Source organism: Anopheles aquasalis, chromosome 3 (genome assembly GCF_943734665.1).
Source record: "Anopheles aquasalis chromosome 3, idAnoAquaMG_Q_19, whole genome shotgun sequence".
Taxonomy (NCBI): Eukaryota; Metazoa; Arthropoda; class Insecta; order Diptera; family Culicidae; genus Anopheles; species Anopheles aquasalis.
The window spans coordinates 64,048,357-64,066,048 of NC_064878.1; the positions used below are offsets into that span (position 1 = coordinate 64,048,357).

Sequence of the window (17,692 nt, forward strand, 5' to 3'; positions counted from 1 at the left end):
AAAAATTATTCGTTTAAAGTAATTAAAATAGCGAGCTGCTAGCGATCGTACACGCATCGCAAGCTTGTTTCTTGTCTCCAAGGGTTAATAGGAACCAGCATCCAACACTGAGAATCCGTGAGCATCGCCAACAGCTGACTTTAGAAGCTCTCCCAAACAACTTCTCCCAAGAGATGCTTCTCTCATGATCGCACGGAACACGATCATCTCGCTCTCTTAGTGTACGATCCGGCGAGATTGCTCTCGCGAACAGCATCGCGAACGGTCTACTACGCGATCGTCGGAGAGGATCAAAGAGCATGCGAACGGGGGAGGCAGCAGCAGCAGCAGCAGCAGCTGGTGCCGCTTGTTGGCGGAGAGGCTTGCCAATTTATATAACTCCCGTATAACTCGGCGACCAGCATCGATCGTACGGTCAGTTTATGCACAGCCTTTGGGGAGTGTGCGACAACCACCGAGGCGCACGCTAAGCGGGTTGCGGCCATCCTCACCACAATACAGCACACAATCACCGGGAGTGGTCGTAAGTGATATTTCACGGTTTTAGTCACGGTGCGACAGTATCCCGGATCTCTGTGTGGGGACAGTAAAGAGGAGCGGCATTTGGCGCACGACAAGTTGTGCAAACCGTCTAGCCAAGGTCATCCCTCCGGCAGTCAGTCAGACAGAGCAACCGGAGCGACGATTCACCAGTGAAGAAGTAGCCAGAGGAAATACCAGCAAACCAAGGCGAAGTAGTGCATCATCTTGAGCTGTACGCTTGATGCGTTTTCAAAACACCAGTCGCCGAAGAACGGAAGATCACCCCTCAGCGAGATCAACGGAAGCAGAGAGAGAGAGAGAGAAGTTCGGTTTGTGAAACCGGCAGCAACCGGCAAACTACGGTCAAGTCCTTTTTTCCCCTGGAAGGAACATAAGAGACCCGTGGTGACACCCAGACACGAGACACCGAAGCTCGTCTTTTGCAACACCGGCGGTGACGCAACGACGAACACATCACAAGGACCCGCCGCCACAGCCAATATCCGTGCCGCAGAAGGTCTCCTTTCCATCCAGAGCATTGGCGTACCTTGCGCCCGGTGAAAGTGATGTAATTCGCTCACGCTCACTGCCGATCGATTGAACGGAGCAGAGAACGACAACACGGTACGGACTGGAGCTTTCTTCAACCTTCACACAACACCGGTGCAGCAGCCAGGTGATTCCGTTCGACCGCAGCACGCACCACGCATGATTCATTGCAGAAAGTGAGCTCCGCCTTCGCCTAATGGACTCTCCCTGCGCACGGTGCCCGTGGTAAATGTCAATCAATCTTCTAAGTTCCTGGTGTGCCCGAGATGCGTTAGCTAATCAGACCACGACCACGTTTTGGCACAGGGCATTTGGCGGGATAGCGGCGCGTGCTGATCGGCATGTAACAATAGAGCTGGCGCACGTGCGTATGTGTTTTGTGCAATTTTCTTTCGTGCAGTGAGTGAATAACAGTGTTCGGGTGCATTTTGCGGTGCAGCTGAACTGAATTGTATGCTGCCAAATACCGCTCGAGTTTGTTTGCTGTTGAGAATCAACGCCCAATTGGCAAGCTTTAACACTAGAAAACAACCCCTCATTAGCAATCAGTAGCACCACAAAGAAAGAAGGAATAACGTGAGGATAGTTTATTTGTTGTGCGTGCAGGTGCATATGTTTTCGACGTAAATTATTGTGTGTTCCCGTGACGTAGTACTGTGCGTTACCCTCTCGTAATATTGTCCCGCCAGTGCGACGACAAAAATCAGACGAAATCATGAGTCTCAACACTTTCATGCAGGTAAATAGCAAATAGGCGGTGATGTAATAAGGGGTTCGATTAAGATATTATAAGTCTCTCACCGCGGTGATCGTGCGGTGACGATCGCTCTTAAGGGGATGGTTTTTTTTTATTATGGTTCCTACACAAATCCCTGCCCACCTGTTTTGGGCTCTGTATGACCTTTTTCTTCCTTTGGCAGCAGTGCAGTGCAGTGCCGCTAACAATAGTTATGATTGTACGTAACGAATTAAAATGAGGCGTGCAGAATTGACCCAAGTTTGCCCTCCGGGAGGGTTCCCTTGCCAGCCATCGAAAAGGGGATTGTATAATGCGAATTAATTGTACATCCGGCAAAAACCGATTCGAGCCATTACTATCGTATTATCGGATTATTGTCGTCGATGGTGGACAGTTTTATTCATCGAACAAAATCATTTCCAGCATCAACGGCGCAAGAGAAGAGAGTCGAGATAGCAATAATCGTGGAATAACTGGAAGGAGAATCATTTCACGATGAGTGCAAGCCGTAACACGTGCACGCACTAAGCCGGTTACATGAGATAAGGAATAGAAATGGTCACATGAACTGTACATTTTTATTAACGCTTTAGCTAGCCGAGCACATTAGCTTCACTCATTCCGGTTCGATTAGCGGAAGAAGTTATGCGGAAAACCAATTGGCGAATAGTTTTATCCGCCGCTCTTTTCTGCGCTCCATGTTCTCCCCGAAGCTCCGCTCGACGAAAACACACCGAGCAAAGCAAATACTACGTTCAATGTAAACATACCCTCAGCCCCGAGGAGGTTCACGGTGTTGGGTAAGCCTAATAAGGGGGAATAATATCTGGCAAAGCCAAAGCGTGCAGAGTGCGGAATATGCTGAAAATTTGCATACGCGCTTAGCATCACGTACACACGCGCGCACGAGGTGGGTTTCTTATCGAAGCGCGAAGCGAAGGAGCAAAGTACTAGCTCAAGAGAGAGAGAGAGAGAGATAGTGATGAAGGTGAGATGATGCCACTAGGTGTTAAAATTGCAAAACGCACAGACACTACAGGAGAGCCGTTCGTTGCGTTTGCTGCTGATGAATGTATGAACAGCAGCAGCTCCGCTCCTGACCTCGATGGGCTTTTGGTGCACATAGTGTTGCAGCACAAAGCTCAGCACGGGAGCAGCAGCAGCAGCAGCCGTCCAAAAAATATGAACGATGAAGCAATAGCATCATGGGGAGGAGCATCAACTTCAGATGGAATTCATTGCTTTTAATTGATTCAGGCTGTAAAAATGATGGATCAAAGGGAGAAAGAAAGAGAGAATTTCAATCACAATTCGAAGAGGAGCTCGCGTTGATCAAAATTAGTGTCAAGATGATCATCGTCACCCTCCACAATCATGTTAATTCAATTGAAATGAAACCAAAAGAGGATCCTTGTGTAAAGAACAAGAATGTCTATCACATTCCTCGCCACTTTTTCACTTTTCTAACCCAAGGAATGAAGAAAAAAGCAACAACGAGGAACAAACAAATGCCTCGCGCACGTCGCGAGCAAAAATAGGTGACCTTCTTACCAACGCCAACCGCACGGGCTAAGGTCAACCGTTTTTCCAGTAAACGCTCCAATTTTGCTCGAACAAACGGGCAGCCCCTCTGTCGTTCTCGCTCTCTGCGCGATGGGCCCGGCCTCATCGCTTAACATTTAAATCAGCTGTTCGTATCGTGGGCCCCTCGGAAGGTGGTGATGGTGCTGCTGCTGCTGCTGGGGGTGCTAGTGATGGCACCCGATGATCGTGGCTATGCCACGACGGCCTTTTTTCCCATTGCTCGCTGAGAGGATCGCGCGAGCGATGATGATGATCGATCATTCCCAACGGTGGCGGTGGTAGGATCAGGAAGGGAAGACGAAGGGTACAATTTGCATGTCGCAGCCGCTTTGCCTTAGTTCAATGTTGACCACCACCAACACCGCCGCCATTCGCTTTGTTTCTCGTCGAGCGGAGGACACGAAGAGCGACCAAGATCTAGAACTCATCGCGGGCATGCATCGCGCATTCTAGAAGGGCACCCCGTTTTATGTGGTTCTTTTCGCTGTTTGTACTACTGCTGCTGCTGCTGCTGCTAACGGAGGACCTTGCACGGTGGTGCGATCGTTGCGACACACATACGAGAACAATTGCTGAACAGAGCCAACACCGAGGCCTAATGAAGATGTCTTGTTTGCTTTCTCATTGTTTTTTTTCTCGCTGCTTCTGCTTCTTCTTTACTTTAGATATAGTTAATTGAATGATGGACCGCGCATCACGCGCTGTAGCGTGTGCGGAATGTCAGATTGTTATCGATATTTGCTTACTAGCCAGCCAGCCAGCTAGTCAGCTAGGGTCGTAATTTCCTATCTAAATGCTGCCCTGATCGCGATCAACACAGTGGAATCCAATTATCTTGGCTCATTATAAATCCAGCAACACAATCCATCACCGAAAGCCTCGTTTTCATTCGAATACCGAGGCACATCGAAAGGTTCCGCCAAGCCGGCTTATCATCTTTCAGTCGCGTGAAATCAAAAGACTTAAGCGACGAACCCCGATGCGTTCGCACAATCGACGCTGCGGTCTCATGAAATACACCGTTCCGTTCGTTTGAGGGGGGCCCTTAGAGACATTTTTAATTAACTTGTGAGGTGAGGTACTGACCCCTTCTGCTTCCCCTGCTGACCAACCACCATTGCAATCGATTGCAACAGGTTGCCGTCAACGCGCATTGGCATTGATGTGTGGTGATGCGGCCTGGACCTTGCTGGGTATGTCTTAGCGCAAGCATGGCCTGGTTAGCCAAATTCCTGCCTACCCCAAGTGCCGGCTGCCAAACAGGTTGACCACGGCGTGGTATGACCGGTTGGTAGGGCCCGAGAACCCTTTCTCCTAACAGCAACACGTGCACCACGTTGGCGTGGCGTGCTTATCTGTGAATGATTGCCCAAACCGAACCCTAGCCGGCATCCCTCCACCTGGTGTCCAATGCCCTTCCTTGGGTAACGCTTGTGGCGCTGGTGTGCATATGTCACACCGGTTTACGTGGTGTTCATGTCGTGCAATCGTTACCACCTATTGTAGGTCAAACCAGCAGCGTGCCAACAGGCTAAACAACCAGCCGGTATCTACCCTGAAAGGACGCAAAAGCCCCCGGCTTCCAAGCTCCGCAAGCGATAACGAAAATCCCGCACATTCGCTCAAATTACTTTTTAATCTCCTTATGACTTATGAACCTTTGGGGAGGAGAGGCTTGTGTGGAGCACAACCACATCAAAGCAAACCATGAACGATTGTGACGATGGTGCACCACCGCACCGCTTCCTGGACGCTCTTGGCAATCGTCGCAGCAACCGATGGCAGTGAGTTCGCTGGAGTTCGTGATTTAGATCTTTCTCCTTTCGACGCGCGACACAGCGTGCCATTAGATTAGGGTGATTGATAGAAAATGAATGACAATCACCGCCTCCACCTCGCGCGCGCGCGCGCGTCGTGTAACCAGATGACTGTCGTTGATACTGGCGGCCCCGTACTGGAGCTTGTCGCGTTGTCCTGTTATGCAATGTGAATGCTCTCGGTGTATATATCAGGACAGATTTTGCGCCACGTTGTTTTCTCCTTATGGTGCATTATGCCGGCCGCAAACTTTACAGCGCCGTGTGTACACGATCAATCACCGCAGATGAAAGGGGAAAGAGATCAATCTTCACTTTTACTGTGAAAAAAGAAGTCAACATATCGAGCGCCTTTACATTGCGTCTCATTAGACGCTAATGTTGTTCACATAGCGAATTGAGCGATGAGAAGATCAAATTAGTTGCGAATCTATTTTAAAGGTTTCTATCCGCTTGAAGCGTCAAGTGGGTTCGTCGCTTAAGTCTTTTGATTTCGCGCGACTGAAAGATGATAAGAGGGATCGGGAAGTACCGTTACCACTTTATGCCGTCAGCATAACGGGATTAGGTGGGCCATTAAACACGTTTCGGCGCCGTATTTTGACTACTAAAGCGCCCACGAAATGGCAACGGCATCAATCCGCTAAAATCTGACACGCAGTCGTCAACCGCGAGACACTCTGGATCCTATTCGCCAGGCGTCAATGGAGCTAAAAAAAGAAATCCAGCCACCAAGATCCGCCACCGGCCCATTAGGCAAGCACGTAACGACCGCAACGAAAGCTTCCTTGTCGAACGTTCTGAAAATAGCGAATCTCGTCAGAGCGAAACAGGGAAACAACAATGCGATGGAATGGGATGTAGAATCCGCTTCGTACTACTATAAATAGCACAGAGCGCGGTTGTGAAAGCCCGCGTACGTCCCCGCCGAAAAGGGGAGACCGGCGGAATGGCTCACGTGTCGAATCAGATGTTGCGGTGGCACTATTGTTACGGCGCTAGACGCCACGTTGTTAACCATTTACTGCCCTTATTGGTATGGCAACCTTCACCTCCCGTTCTTATCCCTTCTAATCCACGAAAGGAATAAAATAAAATAATAAACGATCTGCTGCTGCTTCACGTCGCGTGGAGTTCCTTCTGTGTTATTCTGATTCCGGCACCGGAAGCAGACATAACAAAAGTTTCAGCACAGCTGCAGTACCCGGATCTCGGGCGAATTGAGTCACCGATCTTGACTTTCCTACGCGCAAACCATAAGGGAGCGCACCGTTGTCGTCGTGGTCGTCGTTGTCGTTGTTGCAGTGACTAGAGGTGGACTACACTTGGAATAATCGGTGACAATGCACACCCTCCATTGCAGCACCAGCATTAATTGCTCTCTGTTGCTCAAACCCATTCCGTGGCCATTCGGTCCGTGCGCACAATGGCGAAAGAAAAGAGCACCATCGACGGTATCGGTGGACTGCCGGCTGGCAAATCTTTATCAGCATCAAGGTTGAGAAAATGCCCTCTCTGTGAGATTGTGCGCAAATGTCACTGCTCTCAGTGTCATTCCCCTTCTTTTCGTTGTTGAAGAAGCAAAAAAGAATGTCTCAAAAAAGCTTAATCAACCGTACCATCCACTCTAGTAGATACTGGTACTCACAGAAGTTAAGCTTCCTCTCCAGTAAATGGCAACCTGGCAGCTGATAAAACAATGTTTCGTTTCGACATCCAATCGTAAGTGCACTACTCCACGGCCGCGAACGATCGCCGGCTAGGCTTGTGACACGTGAACCTTTGGCAAACGCTCAGAATGCGCTTCACTCGCGGTACATTGCGGGTGGGAAAACGGGCTCATCGGTAGCGAACAATGTGGCCATATGTATCAGAGAGTTGCATTACAAGTGATGAGGGTTGATAGAGAGACAGACAGAGAGAGAGAGGGAGAGAAAGAGAGAAAAAGTATGAGATCATTAGTGCAGTGCAGCTTGAAGACAATGCGTTGAAGTAAATGAAATGAAGCAAGTGCGCTTGTGTTATCTGTGGAGTAAACGGTCACCGAAGAAGTCTGGTCTGCACCGATTCTGACGCTGCAGCCGGATCTTTATGACTAAGCGCGGTTAGTGATCCCCGCGCTTGTCGTGATGTGAACGTTCGTTACCGCCATGAGCTTCGTTGTCGGTTGGTTCAGTTGCAGACCCCAGATCAAGGGTGGGCTGTACCAGCGCGGAAAAGCCATTTGCAAACGCAGGAACGTGTAGCGAACCGCGACGAATGACGACTACGACGACGACGTCTACGGTCACGGCGTGTACTGTGTATTGAAAATTCGCTCAAACCTGAAGCCCGGATATAGACTGTTCCTCTGGATCATAAATCAGATAAAAGAATAAGGTCAACCAAGGGAGGTTGGAACGCATAGATCGTAACAGACTGTACGTCAGCGGACCGCATACGAAGGTTTTGAAGGAAAAGGGCCTGCACTGCAGAGGCCAGTCCGGCACCTCACGGCAGCAACGTGGCCCTCCCGGAGGGAATAGTTTATTGCAAATTAGACAATGTTTATGATTTCAAATTCTCCAGCAGCGCGTGTAGTGCGCAAGCACACATATTCATCACTGACACGGATCGTGTTGAAAATTCATAAATTTATCTTTCCGCAATCATCAGCGAAGCCCTAGAGGTGATGATTTTCGACCACACCACCTTGACGTCGAACATGCTTCCAAAGGGCTCCCCGAAAAAACGGTCGTCGGCCACAAAACAAACAGCTAATGCTCTGTTGTATGGAGGAGGGCCCATTTCTGTGTCAGTAGGTAATGGAGTGAAGATCAGACGCGCCAAACAGTCGATGGACCCTCAACCAGACGGCCAGACAGACAGACAGACAGACGGATGAGATGGTGCTCTGTGTGTTCTCTCGCGCGTCGTCGCGTTTCTCGGCGATTGTTGCTATCACATGCGGATGAGTGGATAGACCTATTGTATGTTAATGCGCAAGGGGGGCGCACTCGAGGTGCGCGAGATATGGATTGTCCGTCCCGAAAGCCAACTTAAGACGACCTTCGCTGTGCGTTTTGGGTTGGACTTTGTTGTGTGAAATGCAAGTTGTTTATAACGAAATTTAAAAAGAAGGGCCAACATTATGACGAAACATGCAACGACTTTTGTCGCAAATAACCGTGACACTCTGTTGGCCATCCCGGGGGGGGGGGAAACGAGAGAAGATTTGGAAATCATTCCTTGCACGCTTTCGCTCTCGTTGCACACACGTGCATCACGAGTTGCGGTGCGTCGCCATGCCCTATTGTCGGGTCGAACATGCCACCGCAACGTCCAACAACATTATGTGGTGTCGACCGGCACCCAACCTGACCTCTCGTCGGTACCAAGAATTTCCTCGCGCGTAGCTGTGACCCACAACCGCGAACAGCTGATCGTGCGATCGCTCGGGCTCGAGCTGTGACCTAAATCCGGAGCTTCCTACAGACATTGTCTGTCAGTCAGTGTGGCGCTGATCCTCGTGTCAACGGCAGCAAGCTTCAACGTTCGCCACAACACGGAGGAAGATATCAGATGTGATGATGGTACCGCTAGCCGTTGAATACGATCGGTGGTAAACCGAAACGACCTCGGTTGGCACGACTGTAACGACGCACCTCCCTTCGTGTTCCAGGACCCGAAAGACGGCACTCCGGAGAGCGATTATCATAAAACAGAACATGACCATCCGTGTGGTGAAGTGAACCTCTGGGGGGGGGGGGGGGGGGGGGGGCACTAGGAAATCATGCCAGTGGCGCAACAACACCCTGGCACTCGAGTGATCCCGTCGTCGAGGTACTGGTGTGTCACCAGTTTCCATCAAGTGGTGCCGGTGCTGTCGGTATCGCATCGTTTGTTAACTATTTCGTAACCTTGCCAGTAGTGCCCTCTCCGTGCACTTACTGTTTCCTAAGTTGGTACCGGGATGTCTCTGGAGTGTCATTGTGGTGCAGGCTTAATTGCCACGACATGCAAGACGCTATGCATTGAACTTCGATCCGAATTGGCCAACTAACAATCGCACAAGGAACGTTGTCCTTTTCGTTCCGTATCCCGAGGAGTTCCGATTCATGCCCTACTGGTGCAGAATCAATTTCATCAAACCATCCGGCGTAGTGGAGTTTGTCATTCTAATGTGGCTACTTGATTGAACCACAATCTAGGAGGCTTCTGGTTGAAGGTCGACTCTGTCTGACAGACGGATTCAACGCTCTCCATCTTAGGCATCTTAGCGGCTTCGTAGCGCCGCGATTGATCGTGGTATTAAATGGCTTTGGCTGGATCGATGAGTGATCCAACGGGTCGTCACCCCCCGGGGGGAGAAGTCAATGGAGTCTACCTTGCAGCAGTCCATGCTTCTGCTTCTGCTTCTGCTCCTGCTGCTGCTATGGCTACTGATGGCTGGAAGGAAGGTCTGGGCTGACACTCAGATCGATCAGATTGATCTCTAGATTATGCTGATACCTGACAGCAAATGACGATCGATTGGACCAGACGGTGACTGGTGGTTGTTTCCAGTTTCGTTTCATCAAGAACACTTCCAACGTGTTCTTGCGTGGCAGGAGAACCCATTGTGAGTCAAACAATAGCTATGCATTCCGGATACAGGCAATCCGGATCTTAAGGTGTTTCGTTTCGATATCATTCGCTCTTGATGTCGGTGTAGAGTGTTCTTGAGTCATTGTGGATCGGTTGAAGTGTTGTGGTTTGATTTTAGGAATTATCCACAAACATAAATGATTCAGGCATGACCAGTTTATGGTTTTATCCACCTCTAAGCTTCCGTATGACAATAAAGACCCATTGGGAAAGCCACCTCGATGTGGTGTTGCCGGTAACTCGACACCTTCCACCAGCTCAAATAGCTTTAATCTTGAACCCTCCAGTACACGACAACGATCATCAGTGAATCTAGTATTACATGGCCCTAACCTAGTGTACTTTAGTCACCATTCCGTGCACTCCACCGGTATCATGATTTGATGCTCCGTAGAAACTAAACGGTGGTCTCTGGCTATTTGTTACCCTCTAACTGCTCCGACAAATTGCCTCGACGAGCGACGAACCTCAGCGTAACTGGCACTGGGTGCTGCTTTCCTGCAAAGTGAGCCCATCTCAAGGGAGCGGCGCGGCCGCCTGACCTTGGCATAATTATGCAATCAGCTGTGCGCACGATGCTGGCAAGTTCAGGTCGCGCGGCTACCATATTTTAGAAAACCATTATCATACAGTGCCAGCAAGAGCGGGTAGCTAGTGTACAACCAACCAGTAGTAGTACCAGCCAGCAGCTCGGCGAACCCAGGCGCCATTACCGTGTCGACCGTGCGCCGGCGACCTCTTCTCGTGGGATAAATTATCATGTTTTCGCTCAAATTCCATTTTCACGCACTTGCAACTCCGGACGGCCACCGGATGGCGGAGATGAGGATGATGATGATGATGATGATGGTTTCCCCTGTGACCCGGTGGCAGTAGTTTAGTTTTGATATTTCTATGGCGTTTTATTGCCCTGCGGCTCCGCTGAAGCCTGCACCGAAAATGGCAATTCAAAGTTTTAATGAACTTACCAACAGCCAACCATTTCACACGCCTTGCTCAGGGTTAACACCAGGCGGGGATCTCTTTGCGATGCTGTAAGACCGTAGCATTTTGCGGTTAACATTTGGGATCTTCAATTATACAAACCACCGCAGGGAAAGGTCAGTCACACTCTGGCCGCGTGTGCAAAATTATTCTCTTTAAAATACTCAAATTTATGCTGTGCAAACACTCGTTTACAACACTTAATAATCGCAAACAAAAATTCCGTGCTTCCAAACACCTTTGTCATTATGCGTAGCACTAATCCGCTTACTGGGTGTTATTATCAGCATAAGCACACTAGCCCCACAAACCGCAAATGATAGACATTTTCTCCTAATCTCATGTTTTTCTTTTGCTCATTCTTGCAGGTCAGTATCAATGGAACAGAACAACGCACAGTCGCTGGCGGCCACGCGAAACACAGAGATCAATAGATCGTGATGTTGAGCAGAGCCCGATCGATTCATAACCATTCCACCCAATCGTAGGACCTGTCGGCTACGGAATGTACCGCGTTGATGGATTAGCATCCTTCGCGCAGAGGAGGGGTGTCCGTGCATACCAGCGCTCCCAGTAGCATTGAATAATTATTACTGTTATTAGTAGCGAAGGTTAGCGAAGGAGGGGACGGGCTTGGAAATGCGGGAGCCACGAGTTCCAGGTTCGGTGCTGTGACCGAGCTGATGCCGATGCCAAGCCAAACCAAGCCAAGCGTGCTCGCTAGTGCAAGTGAATCCGTGGTGGCTACGGGCACGTCCTTCAACAGTGGCGAGCCACCGGTTGGGATTGGTCCGTTTGAATCTGTATTATCCGTTGACCGTCTAGGTCAGCTACCGGTAGTAGGTTACCATTATCACGAATCGCGAGTCGTCATCGTCGTCGTCGTCGTTGGCGCCGACCGGATGACACATAAATCGTGCCGCAACATACGGCAACCCGCTCTACACACGAGCACACACTCGAGCGAGGCGGAGGAGGCGGTTCGTCATCATCATTTTCGCGGTCACGGTCCAAATCAGAGTCCGTATCGAGTTGATTTGATAGGCACTCCCCCTCCTTGGAGATCGCAGCTACTAGAGACTCGGTGTCGATCGGTAACGCATCATTGCATCGGCCACACATAAACCGTAGTGATGCTGATGCATATGCACGAACGAGTTGGCCACCAACCGGGTACACCAGATGCATTCTTCATTTGCATAATATGGGGAGTTGAACCGGGTTGGGGGGCAGCGAAGCGGGTTGTCGAAGCTTCAACTTGTTTTAAGCCCTTTTTGCTTTTTATGCACCACTTATGTTCACACGTAGGTGTTCGCGAGTTAACGTATCGTAAAACGCACGCGTGTGTGGGAAGACAAAGCATGAGGAGAGGTTCGTTCGTTCGTTGAACAACCAATGCTCGCTGAGCTGTCAGCGCCATATTTATCTTCAATTATTATGCTTTAAAACTATGTCTCTGTAGCCTTCGTAGCGCACAGAAAACATAAGATTTGAAGAAGGTTATAACGCTGGAAAAGACTGTGCACCGCAGGAGCAGTCATTGTTTGTTAAATTTCCACCCGATGTCCAATGGCTGTGGTGCAGCGAGCCCATTTTCTGCCATTTTCCGAAAGCTAACTCACCGCCCCCCCAGGAGCACCTTGACGGTGCTGTGCTTCTCTTCAGTGCAAAAAGCGATGAGAGTTTCAAACTTATCATCATCACCCGAAACAATGCTCTCTATACGACCTGGTGCTGGTGACCTTCTGCGGTGGACCTTCCTTCCATCCAGTTTACATCGAGCTCGCTAAGCTTGACTGCACCGGCTTGATTTTCCCGGTCGGCTACTAAAAGTGACCTAAAAGTGTGTGCTTTTGTGGCGGTGTAATTGAAAGAGAGTAATTGAAGAACAAAAATGTGGTCCAAGGCTGGGGTACACCAAATCGTTTACTCCTCTATCTTGGCGGTGATTTTCCTCCCGCTCAGAATGGATGATTCAGAATGACTTCATCTGATCACAGTCACCCACCATTCGAAGCGACAGGTTGTCATGTCAACGAGAATGCCTTGAGATTCGCGATGCGATGGGGATTCCCCAAGGACTTGAATGCTGCACACCCCGCGAGTTCCGAGTTCTATCGAGTGTTTGTCAACACAGCATGTTTTGGGACGAACGCCGAATCGACTAAAACTATGTGCAAACAAAAGAGCAAAGATTTGATTAAAAATTCAGTTCAAGCAACCGGAGATAACAAACTCCACCGTTAACGACAATTCAATGCCAGGGGTGAACCCGGGGTAAGCACGAGAAGAATTTCATTTATAAAAAAAGGCACCGCAAAAGTACCGTTCACTCTTGCACAGTTCCGTCTCCGTTGTCTCGGATGTCGGATTCGGAAGAGCAAACATCGCGACGGTTGGCTGCCGCTCCTCGATCTCTCATCTCGCAAGCACAAACATCAATCGTACAGCAGGAGACTGGGTTCTACTGAGGACGGATTGGGTACCGACGATGACTAACGCAGGCCTGGTGCGGGGACTGTGTTGGTAGTGTACATGAGCAATCATTTGCCCAAATTGTTCTTGCACTGTTCGGGCGCATGTTTCAGCCTCAGGAAGGAAGGTAACTCTATTTGCATAGTTCTGCGGTGGGGAACTGTGGCCATGCGGTACACCAAGCGATTGATCTGTAAACAGAGCTTCCGTGCAAAGCGCACACCATTCCCTTTCATTTTCGTCGAGTTTTACTGGCTGACGGCGAATCAACACCCAACAAGGGAGCGCATTTGTGAAGGCGATTTCAATTCACTTTAGAATTAGATACTTGGACATCAAACTGTACGGTAGTAAAGTTGGGAACACGTGGCAGCCACGAGCACGAGCAGAAAGTACCTGCTACGAATCGAAGCTGAACGATCAATCGTCTTCCCACTTCACGTTTGTAGCATTAATCTTCGCGCCACCTGCGCCCATCCGTTCACAGCGAGCAGCCCATCACTAAGCAACCAGCGTGCGCTCGCGCGGTGAATCTGCCTTTCGCTCTACTGATCATAGCAACCCCGCGGAGGAGGAGGTTTCGAAAACAGTCCAAACGCCATTAGAACGTGCCAAGATAAGGGAAACGATTATGAGCCACACCAAACCAGCAAACCCGGATCAGAATGGTGCTCGATGGGTACCACGGCGATGGTGACGATGGTTCGGTAACCGAGTCCAAGTTCAGGGAGGTTCCGTTGAGGAAATTCCACACACATGTAGAGACGCAAACGGAATGGCCAGAGCCGTGGGCTCCGGTGACACTCACCTCGTTTGGAAGCCGCGACGGTAAGCGACACACAAGCGCCATCGAATCCGCGCACGTTTAACCTTCACATTCGCGCGCGCTAGCGAGCCATGTGGTGTGCATTCGGTGGTTAATAGGAAACCAATCCAATCTGTGGCAATGAGAGGGGAGGCGGGAGGTGTTCCGTCGTTTTGTCGTCGTCGTCGTCGTTGACTAGTGTTGTGACTTACTGTGGTCGCTAACACTGAACGGTGGCGGACACGGTGGCTCGTGCAAACGCGCTTCTAATTTCAGTATCGAACCGGATCGTTACTTTGTTGTGGTGTGTAGCGTGTGTTTGAAGAACCTTCCTTTTGCCAGCTCGGAAGGACAGGATGGCACGCTCGATAACACACAATTAACTTGTCAAACCTTTACAGAGTGTAGACGGTATCTAGTAGCGAAGAGCGAGGCAACATTACGAAACTCGCTGCTGCTGCTGCTGCTGCTGCACTTGGCCTATACTGATTTCGATCACTATTGATCGCGGTGAGTGGTGCTGTGCAAAAAGCACATTTCTCCAACTTTACAATACCACAATACCAACCAATCGTTTGCTGTGGTACAACGTTCGAAAGTAGGACACATCTGGAAGCCACGAGTGACACAACAACGCACGCCACGCTGTCGTGTCGTGCCATGTCCTGCGCTGATCGCGGAAACACCAGCGCGCACCCGCTCTTACAGGATCGAACTCGCGATAAATGAATGAGCTTGCGTACCGTTACGCAAACGCACCCCGCACATGGTCCGCCGTGGGCGAAAAATTCAAAATATTCTCCTACATCACCTTACACGTTCGATCATTATTCATCACAAATTTCGCGGTTCATTGTTCGCATTCCAATGCCCGGCCTGTGGACCCTCCCCAACGATAAGCGGCCTCGAAACCGAAACACCGCAATGGGACCGAAAGAAATGACATTGAAATGATCAGTCGTTCGTTCGGCATAGGTTGGTGGCAACTTTTACTTTCCTGTCGCTATCCTCACGCATCATCGTTGACGATTGACCACCGCATCACGCGCACCCGGTGGCAGCCGACTGGGGTGTGGAGAAGGTTCGAATTTAATTGGCTTTGACGCGTGGCGTTATGCAATTTAACCTTCTCCCAAACCATCGCCCAAACTACAGATGCTCCGCGATGCAACGGTGATGGTGGTGTTCTCGCGTTTCAGCAACACGATCGAACACACACGGCCGAAAGTCGGCCCCAAAGGGGTTCAGCATATGGTCCAGCTGTTAGCCGCACGTGGGGTTCAACGACCAGTATTTCGGCATCCGCCCCGTAGGCTAGCAGGGCGTCCTTCGCGTATCATCAAGATCGACCATCATCTCGCGCGATAGTTTACTGCCTTCGTCGAGATGTGGCTAGATCAAGGTTAGCCATGAAGAAACACTTGACAGACGGATCGTTGCTGACGCAACGCCAAGGAAATCCGCTTCCAGGCGACCGATCGATTCGTGGTGCCGTGATCGGTACTAATGGTTTGCGTGGCCATTTTATGAGATGCCCTTATCGTAGTAAGAAGGAACGCCAACTGCATGGAAGTTAGTTCCCTCTCAAACAACAGTAAAAATGCCCGATACGGTATCATAATCTATTCCCGCCGTATGATTCAGCGTTCCGCCATTGGAAGCGTTTGTTGAACTTGACTTGGCCCACGACATTTACGCGCTCTGACTCAACGCGCTGGCAAAACGGCATCACGTACGCTACTGCTGACCACTCGGTATGGTGCGCACAAGCGCACGGGCTCATTTACACCGTTCTGCACCAGGATTTTCCAGTGTTTCGCTCGCCGATCAGCATACCAATCCGTTGCATACCGCGATTGGCCGCAAGAGCAAGATGATTCACCAGAAGCCACAAAACTAGTTCACCGGTACGCCTGCACACTCAGTCGGGCGCCGGGTTTAGTTCAGTGACCACATAGTGAAGAAAGTGTGTGTCCGAGCTGCTTCTGGATGGTCATCCGTTGCGCTGCGTCAGTTCTTTCTACAGCTCAGATTCTTGTGGCTTTCGTGTTGGCGGCGAAACGAACGTAAAAGGTGCTGAAACATTTAATATTCCGTATGAAATTTCGATCTGAACGATCGGTTCCGGGGTACAGTTGTAAATTTCACCTGAGGCGTATTTGTACAGTCCGACTGTCCGCGAGCCATATGTGCTCGTTTCCGAGGATGACGAATTTAGCCCGGGGCGAGTTTGATAGCAAAAAACAAAAAACTGTTCGAAGAACTTCAAAACAACGAAATCCTGAAACAGGTTCGACAATCAAAAACATTTGCATGTGATTAACAGCAGCCTGCCATTGGTGCCCGGGGCGCCAGAAAAAGGAATGTGGGCTGCTCATCATCGCCTGGTAAACGGTAAAAGAAGAACACCAATTCTCAGTTTCCTTTTGAAATCCCTGTAAAGTTATAAATATGCGATGTGGAGAAGCAAAAGCCACGCATCCTCAAACATATGTTCCTCTTTAAATCAGGCACATATTTACGAGAGAAAAAAAAGTGGAGCTTGAGTTCCAAATGTGGTTCCGAGGGGTTCCACCGATACGCAAGATGGAAGGAAAGCAAAGAACTCCGTCAACAACCGCGAATCCAGTTATGGACCTCCAAACGCTACATAAAAGGGGAGGGAGGGTTCCGGGTTCTTCCTTCGTTCCCCCACCGAAAACGTCTACGACGGTGACGGTGGTCATTTGAATTCTAATTTTGGGTCCCATCTGTGCTGATCGTCTGCCTGGTTGGTTGCGAAAACAATTCAAGCGTGCCCGGGACCTCAGGCGAGACAAAGCAACCGTTGGAATCTGGAAGGAGAAGGTTCCTCAGCAGGCCAGACAAGCAGGAAGATGCGCGAACCGATGGTTTAATCACTTTACTACGCTATCAGCCGCCAGGCAGCCAGTCAGGCAGCCAGGCAGGCTGGCAAGGTCTTCGCCTACCAAGGGGGCAAGGTCGACCGTGTATCCGCGTATCTTCTTCGGCTTCGGCTGGCGATGGAATGGGTGGTAGAAATCAGGTGAATGTACGACGGCACCACAACTCTTTTACGCGTAAAGGAAACCATTTGGGAGTCACACGCAGAGAAGGTATAGCTATATTATAGCTCAATGGAGTCCGCGGTGGATTCGTGGGGTCAACGTTGAAACGTTCGATTAAAAGCGCGTCCATTGTCGCCAATGGCTTTTCTGAGGGCAAAACACAGAGAGAGAGAGAGAGAAAAAAAACAATCGATAAAAGGAAGCGAATGGCACATTATTGTACGGATCATCGCTTCGCACATCGTCTTGGCTGCCTGATGATGGCGAGTGGGTCTGCACTGTCTGCTGCCGGGTCAATTTACCGGTCGAATGAAGGAAATAAATATTTTCCTTTCGGTTTTCATTCTTTTGCAAAACAGCTTTCTGATCTTAAAGAATGAAAATGTGAATGAAGTACTGCCTGCCCGTGTTCTGTTGGTTGGAAATGTTAAAGTTCATCTTTCATTAATTGCCCCCGAGCGCTATCTGGTACAATCTCAGGCCTGGGGTGGGGTGTGTTCTAGTAGCTGTCCTTCCCTCTACC

At 49.9% G+C, this 17,692-nt stretch overlaps 1 protein-coding gene across 7 annotated transcripts in view; it reads left to right on the forward strand.

The window, feature by feature from the left end:
* Nucleotides 1–437: 437 nt before the first annotated feature.
* Nucleotides 438–17,692, forward strand: part of LOC126577895 (uncharacterized) — a 21,509-nt gene continuing 4,254 nt past the window's right edge. The window contains exons 1-2 of one of the 7 annotated variants that reach the window (XM_050239923.1): nucleotides 7,037–7,315; nucleotides 7,388–7,590. Coding sequence is in view for 1 of the 7 variants with exons in the window: in XM_050239922.1 (XP_050095879.1) it covers nucleotides 1,787–1,810 (24 nt within the window). In the remaining 6 variants the exon portion in view is untranslated. Of the gene's footprint in view, nucleotides 1,811–7,036; nucleotides 7,316–7,387; nucleotides 7,591–11,202; nucleotides 11,433–13,787; nucleotides 14,125–16,020; nucleotides 16,175–17,692 lie in introns of those variants that run through there. The other 6 variants (XM_050239925.1, XM_050239922.1, XM_050239927.1 and 3 more) reach the window with 6 other exon arrangements.